The 12,810-nt window shown below is 35.6% G+C and overlaps 1 protein-coding gene across 1 annotated transcript in view; it reads left to right on the plus strand.

Annotated features, from left to right (window-relative positions):
• KCNH5 (potassium voltage-gated channel subfamily H member 5) overlaps positions 1 to 12,810 on the plus strand; it is a 252,494-nt gene that overhangs the window by 35,051 nt on the left and 204,633 nt on the right. Inside the window, exons 4-5 of the mRNA XM_084866422.1 lie at positions 2,313 to 2,441; positions 10,182 to 10,297. Coding sequence (XP_084722548.1) covers positions 2,313 to 2,441; positions 10,182 to 10,297 — 245 coding nt within the window. The remainder of the gene's footprint in view (positions 1 to 2,312; positions 2,442 to 10,181; positions 10,298 to 12,810) is intronic.

The following is a 12,810-nucleotide window of genomic DNA, read 5'->3' on the forward strand; positions in this document are numbered from 1 at the left end:
TAAAAAAATAGCCGACTCTATCACAATCTGAATTGTTGCTGTTTTCACAGATACAAGCTGTAACGTCATCTCAGATTTCCAACAGAACTTGGAAAACAGCTTATGTTTAAGGCCCCTTTCCCTCTGTTTATGACCCTGCTGCCTCGGGCTCACTATGTTGTAACAGCCTGTAGCTGTTTGGGGCTGGTGTCTGGGGCTGGTGATTTGTAAAACTGCGTGTCACTCACAGTTCTCGGACACAGTGTGTAAAATCTGAATCCGAAAACAAAGAACAGTCTTCTGTGGAAGATGGCGTAATTGTTTCTGAGATCCCTGCAGTCATTCTAAAAGGGTGTTGCCAAGAACCTGGTTGTCTAAACTGAACATTCCCGTAGGACTCTCTAATTCTCTGACTTCTTTTTGTTAATTCTCAACTGAGGATATTTTTCTTCACTGATTTTTAGAGAGAGTGGAAGAGAGGGGGAGAGACAGAGAAACATGGGTGTGAGATACACTGATTGCTTGCTTCCTTTCTGTAGGTGCCCCAACTGAGCCTGTAACTGAGGTCTATGCCTGATGGCGTTTAAACCTGGGACGCTTGAGTCCTTAGGGCCAACACTCTAACCAGCTGGGGAGATTCTCTGACCTCTTGAACTTCTTGTCTAAATGGCAAACTCCCTTTTATGGTGACATTATTATGTAGTTGATTTCTTCCTTCCTTCCTTTTTTTTTTTTTTGCCACAGTATTATGGTGCTTGTTATTTGGTTTTCATTGGTAGCTACTAACAGGCTAGCAAGTCTCACCTAGAGACTATTTATAGCTGCACAGTTCACCTGTACTTCACCTCAAAGTACTTTCATGTCTTTAAGGGAGAGCATTTGCGGAGGCTTTACTGCATTGTGGCTTAGAGAAAACATGATGGAAAATAAGTCTTTTTGATTCTGATGGAACATTGCTCCAGTGTTTTATTGTTTAATGGATAATTACTCCTTTGAAGTTCTTTTTCTTGTCTTCAGATATTTATTTGACATAATGCCAGTTCTGATTTGTCCAGAACTTAAGCCATGAAACTGGCCTCTGTAGTCTTCAAGGGCCACTGTTGGAACAACCTGGTGAGAGTCCAGCCTCCTGCTTTGAGGGAGGGAGGGAGGAAACAGTAGCTCATAAAGACACCTGAGGTTCTCAAGGGCCGGGGACAACTTTTCCCCCTTAACGTCGTTTTAAAGGCATCAGGTAGAGCTCTGCATACACAAGCCTTCATGTTTCTGATGTGGGGGTATAGTCAAAGCCATAGAGCTATCTTAGAAGTCTACCCCAGCATTTCAGTGTTCCTCCCAGAGGAATACTGACCAGAGCATCAGGAATGACTGTTGAAGTCAAGTGGAAGCACTTCTCAAAGTGACAAGGAGAAGCCCTTGGGAGTGGGCACCCTTGGTGAGACTCTCTAAACCTTCCTAATGCTACGACCCTTTAATACGGTTCCTCATGTTGTGGTGACCCCCAACCATAAAATTATTTTCGTTGCTACTTCATAACTGTAATTTTGCTACTATTATGAATTGTTTTGTAAATATCTGAGTTTTCCGATGGTCTTGGGCTCTACAGCAACGGTTCTTAACGTGTGGGTGGTAACATGAGGAACTGTATTAAAGGATTGTGGAATTAGAAAGGTTGAGAACCACTGCTTTAAAGAAAGCTGGTCAGAGCAGCAGTGGTGTAGGGAGCCAGGCCTAAAGGTGATGCTCCTGTCACTTCAGTAGTGAGACTGCCTTGTGCTCCCACATTGTGAAAAGACACCCTTGGCTTTGCTTTCAAGTTCTGATATTTTGTGTCAAAAATATGTTTATAAGTTTATTATTATTATTATTATTATCATTATTTTATTAAAATTTTTTTAGTGTTGACATTATGGCAAAAGTTCTCTTCTCCCTCTTTGCCCATTTCTACCATCCCCTGCCTGGCTTTTATTAAATTATTATCTGTGTCCATGGGATAAACATATATTCTATTTAAATTTAATTTAATGTAATTATTTTTATTGTTGACAATATTACAGATGTCTCCCATTTTTTCCCTTTTTGTCCCCCCTCCACCCAACTCCTGCCCCTCCTCGCCCCCCCCCTCCCTTCTCCATACATATGTTTTTTTTTTTTTTTAGCTATTTCCTTATGTTTATTAATTTTTGAGCAAATGGTCGTTATACAAAAGTAAAGTTTCTTGAATTGTTTTTAGCAATTAAAATACTATTGTATTGGTGCTAATTCCTGGCATAGCAGTTGGCAGCTGAAGGTGAGGCTTTGTCACACTCCGTTGTCCTTTCTTTCTCTTCCAGGAACTCCTGTTTGGTTTTATATGCAAATTGCACCAATAAGAAATGAACATGAAAAGGTGGTCTTGTTTCTATGCACTTTCAAGGATATTACATTGTTCAAACAGCCAATAGAGGATGATTCAACAAAAGGTAATTTTCAAAGGAATTACTACACTTAAGAATTAGGCTTTTAAATATATTATTGTTATTATTATCTTAAAAAAACCTATTGGTTGAACTCAAAAACAAAATTGTCACTCCATGATTCTTACACATTTGTACTAGTCATTGTCCGGATAATTTTTCAATCATATTTTTGAATGGCAAAAGTAAGTTGAGATAACAGTTACTTAAATTATAATAAAGGGAATTGAAAAAGACATAAAGAAGAAATTTCTCAGAACATTATTAATTTAGGATCGATGTAATGGGAGTTTCAGCAACTTATAGCATGGTGGGTTTTAAAAAGAAAAATTATAACTTCTGGGATGGCTTGCGTGAAATCTTACTGGGAAACAATTGATTAATTTTAGCTAAATTGATTAGAGTTTTATTAATTGACTTTTTCAGGTTACTTTTTACCTTGTATTTATTTTTTAAAAAAATATGTTTTTATTGATTTTAGAGAGGAAGGGAGATGGAGGGAGATAGAAACATCAATGATGAGAGAGAATCATTGATTAGCTGCCTCCTGCATGCTCCCTACTGGGGATCAAGCCTGCAACCCATGTGCCCTAGACAGGAATCTAACCCAGGACCCTCAGTCCAGAGGGTGACACTTTATCCACTGAGCCAAACTGGTTAGGCTACTTTTCACCTTTTAAAAATTGGGTTGTTGTAGATTCTCTTGGGTAGATGTTACTAGATTGGGTAAAGAACAATTTTGTTATTGAGAGAGTGGCTAGAAAATGCAAACATTCTCATCGGAGTCTTAATGGCTACATTCAGAGAGACTGCTATAGAAAACAGTCATCAGTGGCATGGGCTTTTACTCCCTTTTGCTCTCCTTTTATTCTCTTCAATTATGTTTAAATTAGAAATTGGTTTTATGGCCAGAATGGGATCTACCTAATTTCATAAATGAAGAATTTAAAAACCCTTAGGAAAAATTTTTATGCAATTTTTTAATAATCTCTTAGAAGACTAAAAATTAAATGTCTTTCTTTTTGCATTTGGCAAACATTGCTTTTTCTTACATCTTAAAAAACTGGCATAAAAGCTTTAATTTTTTCAACTGTAATCATAACTGTAGAGAAATTGCATTACACTTATTTCCTGCAGATAAAATCACATGTATAATACTATAGTTGTTCAGTTTCTGATTAGCATCAAATTACAAGGAAAATTTCATAATGTGCAAATAATTTAAAGCATGATATAAATCAATTCACTTTTGAATTTCTGAAAATGTGTGTATTAAGTCATCACTTGGAAGAATGAATAAAGCATTCACATTTGGACCTGTCCTACCTGTTCCTATGCCTTTACTCATATACCCAGTGTCTAGGAAGTTTAGGGTAAATTTAAATATTATTTTTAATATAATAGTCTTCTAATGGAATAATTTTCTAATTAATGCTCATTTGTTTATTTGAAAATTCAAAGTGCTCCATCCAATAGCAGCAGAATACCTGTTCTTCTCAAGAATAAGTAGAAAGTTCATTAAGTATATCTTATTATGGCCATAAAACATACCTTGATAAATTTAAAAGAATAGAAATCTTACAAAGTATATTCTTAGACAACAATGGAATTAAGCAAGAAATCAGTAATAGAAAGATAGAAAATTTCAAATGTTTGGAAATTAATACATTTTTAAATAGACCATGGGTCAAAGAAGAAGCCTTAAAATAAATCAGAAAAAATATTTTGAGCTAAAGGAAAATAAAATACAACTTATTATATTAAATATGTGGGATGCAGTAAAAGTGGTGCTTAAAGGGAAATTTATAACATTATATGCAAATATTAGAAAAGTAGAAAGATATAAAATTAATGACCTAACCTTCCACCTTGGAAAAGTAAGCCAAAAAAGAGCAACTTAAGTCAAAACAAGCTGAAGATAGTAAATACATCTTAGAGCAAAAATCAATGAAATAGAAATCAGAAAAACATTAGATAAAATCACTACAATTCAAAGCTGATTCTTTGAAGAGGTTATTAAAGTTAATGAACCTCTAGCTAGGCTAACCAAGAAAAATGGAGAAGGCACAAATTACTAATATCAGAAATTAAAAAAGGGCCATCCATGGATATTAAAGCATTGCAAAGAAATGGGTGTGGGAGGGCCAGCTAGGATGAGAAAGAATGGGTACATATGTAATACTTTCAGCAATAAAGATTAAAAAAATACTTTGAACAACTCTACAGCCACCACATTGGTAATTTAATTAAAATGAGACAATTCCTTGAAGATAAAAACTACCAGAACTCACACTAGGGGCAATAACCTGAATTGTCCTGTAGCTATTAAGTAAATTAATAAACTTCCAAAACAAGAAAACACCTGGTGCAGATGGTGTTACTGTCAAATTCATGGTCTTTTCCAGAAAATAAAAGTAGCAAGAACTCTTCTCATTCTATGAGGCCAGCACTACCCTCACACCAAACTCTGAAAAAGATATTACAAGAAAGGAAAATTACAGACCTATATTTCTCATGGATATAGATGCAAAAATCCTCAACAAAACAGAATACGACAATGTATTAAAAGAATTACACACAGCCAAAACCGGTTTGGCTTAGTGGATAGAGCGTTGGCCTGTGGACTGAAAGGTCCCGGGTTCGATTCCGGTCAAGGGCATATACCCTGGTTGTGGGCACATCCCCAGTAGGATGTGTGCAAGAGGCAGCTGATCGATGATTCTCTCTCATCAATGTTTCTAACTCTCTATCCCTCTCTCTTCCTCTCTGTAAAAAATCAATAATAATAATAAAAAAGAACACACAATGACTAAGTGGGGTTTAGTCCACATATGCAAAGCTGATTTAAACATTTAAAAATCAATCATTCTAATTCACTATATCAACAGGCTAAAGAAGAAACATAATATGATCATCTCAGTTTGCATAGAAAAAGAATTCAACAAAACCTAACATCCATTCATGATAAAAACTCTTAGTGAAGTAGGAATGGAGAGGAACTTTACCAACCTGAGAAGGGAATGTTTATGAAAAACCTACAGCTAAGAACTGATGATGCCTATTGTTTTCTCTAATTTACACCAAGTGGTATCATGGCACAGCTAACGTTGGCCAAAATGAGTATAATACTTCCTCACAGTTTTGATCTGCTGAACATTAAAGTGGTGTCAGTAACTTTGTAGCCTATCTATGGAAAATGAAAGTTGGAAGCATTTTCTGATGACATTGGGGAAAGAGTATTAATATTAAGGGTTGAATTTTATTTTTCAAATTAATGCGTCTCCATTTTCCTGCCTCCACCTTCATCTCTGCATTTGCACATCAGGATCACAGAGTTTTTTTTGTCAGGTACAATCTCTTAGAATGCATAATCCATTCTTACAAAAATGAATAAACTCCAGATAACACAGATCACTTGATTTTGAACTAAGAGCTTGATAGACATGCAAATTAGATTCTATAGAAAAAAATCTGACTCCATTGTGGAAAGGACTCTACTATCTCTTTCTAGTGCCAGAATTTGTAGAGGAAGAGCTTATTTTGAATAGACGTTTATTTTGAGACTCTACCACACCTTTCAAATACATAACAGATTGCTGAAAAAACTATTGCACAAGGTAACTATGAATGGTGTATATGAGTAACTTTCTATTATTCATGCAAGTTATAAATTTAATATGAAGGATTCAATAGAGATAAAATATTTATGCCATCAAGTAATCATCCTACCAATGCTATAAAACTAGCAGTATGCGAAAGCAAGTTTTGAAATGTAGGCAAAAATTTGTATCTTTCAACCTTTTAAGTTGAGTAAAGAGAACCATGGAACTTTTGGGAAATGAGATTTTGTGATAAGACCATAATATCAAAGTGATTTGGGGCTAAATAATTGAGGTTGAAGATAAGATTTACTTTTAATTCAGCCTTCGGTTAAATAGAGTTACTTAACATATTGTGGACAGATCGCAAGAACTCTTGTGTTTTCTGTTCTAAGGCTTGTGGCCAATCACGAGAATTCTTTAAAAAAATATTAACTTGTAAGAACATGTAATAAATAACTTCAAAATGCAATGGGTATTTAATTTTTAAAGAATGGCTTTAGCATTTATGTAAAACTTTTTTTTTTTTTTTTTTTGTACTTGTTCAATAGAAACTTATCTGCCCACTGGGTAAATCTAGCAATAAAACTAGTGGTCCAAAATGTGTTAACATGAACCTTTTCATGACTCTTCTAGGACTATTTTATTTTCTTTATCTATTTTGTTCATTAAAAAGCTCCAAAATACAAGTTGAGCACACAGTATGGGGCAAGCACTATTCTAGGTTCTGGAAATAGAGTTTCTTCCCTTACATCTTAATAGATGGGACAGACAAACATATGTATAAAGTGGAAGTTTTTTTCTGATTGTATTTTCTCAGCAATGTAGGATTCATGATTATCAATTGAGAGTAAAGATGGGGATGGAGGTGAGGAAGTGTTAAAGGTGTGAGGAGAGAGGAGTAGGTATGAATAATAATCTGTGCGTGTGGAGAAGAGAGTGGGCAAAGGCAATCTATCAGGTTTGCTGAGCAGCACTAATGTCTACTTGAGGCCAGTGGTCATGAATTTCACTAGTATCTGTGAACATACAATAGTTATGTGTTTTACTCCACCCATGTTAGGTCAAAAGTGTACAGATATAGAAGTAGGTGAAGAGTTGGGTTTAACCAGAGTTAGAATTTGGTCAGGTGAGTAAGAGGAAAAGAATTAGGAAGCTCAGGGATCAGGGAGCAGGATCAGAAGGTCAGGGAACTGAGGATGCTTGCAAGAGAGTAGTTGAGAGCATTTGCCTTGGATATAGGAAATGGTGTTTTGGGATGTAGAAAGACAAGTGAATCTACATGCTGGCAAACCAGAATGCAATTTTAAATCCCAGAGCAAGGACGTTTTACCTTCTTATTGTGAAAAGGTGCCAGTGATTGGAACAAGGGCCCAAGTCTGTTGAGGTTTTGCCAAAATTGATTGGATTGACATCAATCTTATACTTCTGATATATATATATATATATATATATATATATATATATATATATATATATATATATATATATTTTTTTTTTACCAAGAAACTTATGGCTGAAAGACTTGAGTACACTGGCTAAATCTGAATTTTATTTCTCAATATGTCTGGGATAGTAACTGTAAACTGACAGCAGCCAACTAATTTGAGTGTAGCTCTTCTTCAAAATGAATTTTATGATCACCAAAACTTCATGCTCAGTTGATTTTTGCCTTTAAAATGAACGGCACTGGGTGATGTCAGCAATACCTGTGATTTTATACCGTGATGGATGGTAGCAAAAACCATTGGAAGGGAAGGAAAGCAGTTTGGATGAAGCAGTTAACATGTGGCAGGAACTTCATAGTTTTTATCACGCATTTCTATAATTCTGGAAACTACTGCTCTTATCTCATTTTACTGTTGAAGGTCCTGGCACCCAAAGTCTGACTGATTTCCAATCCCATGTCATCTCTATGGCACAGTGCTGACTCATTCTTTCCAGTGGAGACTTATTGTTTGGGTTCAAAGATGTCCATTTTTCCCTACAAAATTTTCACATTTATGGCATCCCCTTTTGCTCTTCTTTTTAACAAACAAAACAGAACAAAACAACAAAAACAAACCCAAACCAAAAACAACAACAACAAAAAACACAAGTTGAGAATACATTGGTTCTGACAGAATTGTACTCTTTTGAATCAACAGAATTTACTGAAAATAATACAAGGGGGCAAAGTGTTTTTGTTATCTTTTGTTCCTGGTATTGAGGTCTTGGAACTGTTGCTCAGGTAATCAGTCAGTGGTACTCAATACATCATTTATAATAATACAAAAGGGAAAAAATTACAGCCAAGAAATCCATTCTGTTGATTAGCCATATGTGTTCTAAAAGAGATGGCTCAAATCTCTGCCCATTTATACTGTATAGTATTTTCAAACAGATTCCAAAATTGCCAAGACACTTACAGTGTGAAATGTCCTGTGCCAAATAGTTATGGCATCTTTGTGCCAATAATGCCAATAATTGAGACAAAAAATTTTCTGTAGGATGAAAATAAGGGAACAAATAGCGACTTTCCCCTGTGGGAAGCCAATGATTTTCTTTAGAGAGGAAACAACAGATGAAATATGAGTAATTATACCATGTAGTCTCTTTGGCCAAGAGTATAATTGTTTACCTAAGCTTTTTTTCTTATGGATTAGAATCTTATGTTGCAGTCCAGTAGATTGATTTAACTGCCTCTGCAACTTCCTTTTATTTTTAAGATTAAGCAGTCCATGACATAGAGGTTAATTGCAACCCAATAGAGCTAAACTAATGTTTTATTAAGAAGGAGTTGGCATCCTGAGCTTTTAGGAGAACAAATGTTCTCATAATACCATGAACAACTTACAGAGCAACTATTAGGCTCTTCATATTCATCTGTCTGTTCACATTATCCTGTATCGACCACGTCTAAGTAACATCAGCGAACTGTGCTGAATAATCAGTCACACAGTTAGGTCTCTGTAAAGGTGAGATCAGTAAATGTATCTCTGGGAGAAGTTAGAACTGCTGATGTGTTGTTTTTTTTCCTCTGACCTAGACAGTGTGGCTGCTCAACTTTTTCAAAGTTTGTACAGTGGGGGTTGGTGACAGATCAAATGAACTAATTTAGCTAATAACACAGGCGCTTCTAGATGTGTCCAAGAGCACAGAAGGATAGGCCTAAGGAAATTCACTGAGACATTGTTCGTGATAGTGAAAAATCTAGAAACCACTAATATATACATGAATAGAACATATGAATGATCAGGAACGAGCAAATACCTAATTTTCTGAGATGATAAAGTTTAGGCAAGAATCAGTGTCATATGGGTGGGTGTAGAGGTGGAGGGATGGAAGGAACTGGAACATGAACTGAAACTGTCATGTTTCTTATAGCTTTTGTTTCCTCAGTAACTTATTTGATGAGGTAATCTGCTGAAAGTGAGGCAAGGCAGCTGGTAAAGGGGTCTGGAGAAAAATGATGACTATTTAAGAATGAGGATTACAATAAAATCCCTAAACCTAGGAAATGAGGGAACACATGCCATTTGATAATTTGTATTCTTCTATGTGTCATTGAACTTATTCCTTCAGTAGATCCTTAATATTTTTTCCAAAATATTTTCTGGTTAAACATTATACACAGGGTATGAAAATAGGCTGGTCTTTTAATCCAGTACTCAGATGTACCAAGGGATATACCATCACCTGATTTAGAAATATGAAAGTTCAATAAGTATAAGAAGTTTCTAAAAATATTCAGTGCAATTATAGTGTTCAGTTGATATAAGAAAGAGAAGTGACAACAAGGAAATATTTGAATACATATTTTGACAACATATAGTTACTATTATCTAAAGACATTCTTGTCACTTTAGCCCAACAAAGCAAAACCAACCCTATACAATGCAATGGAGGTACAGAACTTCAGGATAGATAGCCATGTTGGCTACTGGAACTGTATTATAGATATGAGCTAAAGACAAAAGTCACACATAAAAATTACTTATTATTTTACAGCAACAATTGAAATATAGATGAGTCTATATATAAATAAAATACTTTTAGTTCATACTTATCATTAGTTTTGGGTTATGTTATTTCTGAGATCATTTGAATATTATCAAGAATGTTGATTATGTGTGAAAAAATGAGACTTTCTCTTCTTACTTTTAAGGTTGGACCAAATTTGCCCGATTGACACGGGCTTTGACAAATAGCCGAAGTGTTTTGCAGCAGCTCACGCCAATGAATAAAACAGAGGTGGTCCACAAGCATTCAAGATTAGCTGAAGTAAGTGTGAGACTAACTGCTTTCCAAGGTGGTGTGGTGGTACATTAACCCCCTCCCAAATGATTCCGTATTGATATTTTTGGCTATTGTTTTACAAATGCTAATCTGATAATTTATTTTTCCCTTACAGAGTTATAGAAATTTCAGATATTTCTTTTTATTTTCTCCTACTTTTGAAATTGGAAAGCAGTTCATGACATCTCAGGTGATGTCTTTGGAGTGTGAGGAGTCCTTTGAGCAAATGAGATAGGGAGTTCATGCATTCATCCATTTATGGATGTAGCACACACGTATTGAGAGTTTGCTCTGTACTTGGCACTCTGCAAAGGATGTAGATACAAAATAACAATGGGCTCTATCGTAAAGGCACTAAAAACCCAACAAGGGAATCCAGTAGTAGGATGTGATAAATATTATGTCAGGTGCAGTGGGAGCACGTGCTGGACTATGGAGAGGGCTACCTGAGTGAGATGGTACCGGGATTGAGTGAATCTTGAAGGAAAAATATAAGAGCAGGTAAAGAAAGTTATTTTTGCCAGAAGGGCCAGCATATGCAAAGGCTCAAAATGAAATAGTATGATGACTTTGAGAGTGACTTCAGTGTGGGTGAAGTTAGGCGGGGAAGAAAAGGTTAAGGTGGCATATAGTGAAACAGCTGTGGTTGGTATCCCATATGCCAGGGAAGTGACATGATTGTGTTCATGCTTCAGAGAAATCTCTTAATGTGAGATTGGTCCCAATGGTTTCCTTTGTAATCCCATATTTTTATTGCATTAATTAAAAAAATTATTCTAAGAAGAGGTCCATAGATTTCACCAGATTGCCCAAAGAGACCTCCGGCACAAAAATGTTTGAGAACCCCTACTTAACCTAGTGGCTCTGTGATGAATGAGTTTATAGGTAAACCAGTTAAGAGTTTCTAGTGGACATTCAGCTGGATGACCATGACTTTAATCAAGGGAAATAGAAGCAGAAGTGGGCAGATTGCAGACACATCAAGATCAAAGTCAACATGTTTGTTGACAGGTTAGAATTGAATGTGATATAAGGGGATGAGTTCAGGTCAACTCTGTGTTTTTAGTGTGGACAACTAGGTAGATAGTGAGTGCTGTTGGTTAATAAAATAGTAAATATAAAGAGAAGGAAGATAAGGTTTGGAGGTAATGATAATGAGTTCAGTTTTGAACATATTGAGTTTTAAGTGCCTGACAAGAAATCAGAGTGGAGACTTAAGGGTCAGGTCCCAGAGGGATATTTGTGTTTGCATTGAAGGCCTTACTGTCATCTTTACAGATATGACTGTTAAAGCCAAGAATTAGACCATGTTATCCAGAGTCAGTGTATTGAAACCAGAGAGAAAAGGAATGAGCACAGAACTCCAAGGCAGCTCAAAGCTTTATTGTTCTCATGTCTTCTGTAATCTTCATCTGTCTTTCTGATATGAATGATGCCAAAAAGCTAATCAAGGTACCAAAACTATGCTGAGCACTTACTGGGGATTCACAAAAATATTCTGAGATAATTGAGAAAAGAGAAATTAAATGCATGTGTTCATCAGTTTGATCTGCTGGAGAAAGGGGAATTGAAGTGCACAGGACTAACTTTTTTCACTAGCTGAAGATATTAGTTTGGTTTGGAGAGGGTTAGGAATTAAGTATGTTCCTTGAAATTGAAGGGTTCTGCCCTTGTTCTCAGACCTTAGCTAACAGAGGGATTTGTATTGTTTTATGCTCTACATAGATTGTTAGCTTTGGGAGAGAGTCATACTTTTATGAGCAGACATGTTTATAAAAGCCCAAATAAGACTTGGCACTAAGTATTAATTAATAATAATCATCACAATATTTTAAAAAAGATGATATTCAATTGATACAATATTTAAAGTAGATAACTAGATATAACTTTCTTTTCAATAATGCTTGTTACTAAGAACTACTTGTTTTTGAAGCAACTTTTTTTTTCCTTCCTTATCTGTTTCTTTCTATAAATCAAGCTGAAGTGTAGGAGCTTGTTTCTGTGACTGCTGACTGTTATAGTCGTGATTCTTTCTGGGTCTTAACTACACCCTATTTAGAGCTTTCCTTTTTTTTTTTTTTTTAACACATTGGGCAAGAACCAGAGGAAAGGGACCATGAAGAGGAAAATTTTCTACATTAACACCCAGTCACTCATGATTGTTTTTTCCCCCCTCTCTACATCAAGTGGAAAGTTTCTCTTCCATTGACAGCTCATCATTTTTACTTTTATTTTTGAGGAACTCTCATTCTGGTTTCTTCTTATCTGATTTTTTTTTTTTGCTTTGCTTTTTTGATTATTGTTAGTTTCTTTATCAGGCATCCCTAATTCACAAACCTGATTTAGATACTGTACAAAACTACTTTCTGTCAGGACTTAGCCTTGGTTTAAGAGAACATACAAGGTTCTCAGTATATTTAGTCAGATCTCTAAAGACGGACCCAGAACAAGCACCAAGTTAGCACAAGGATATTGTCTTTCCAGGTGTTCCCAGGATC

Source organism: Pipistrellus hanaki, assembly GCF_964339955.1.
Source record: "Pipistrellus hanaki genome assembly, chromosome: 1".
Taxonomy (NCBI): domain Eukaryota; kingdom Metazoa; phylum Chordata; class Mammalia; order Chiroptera; family Vespertilionidae; genus Pipistrellus; species Pipistrellus hanaki.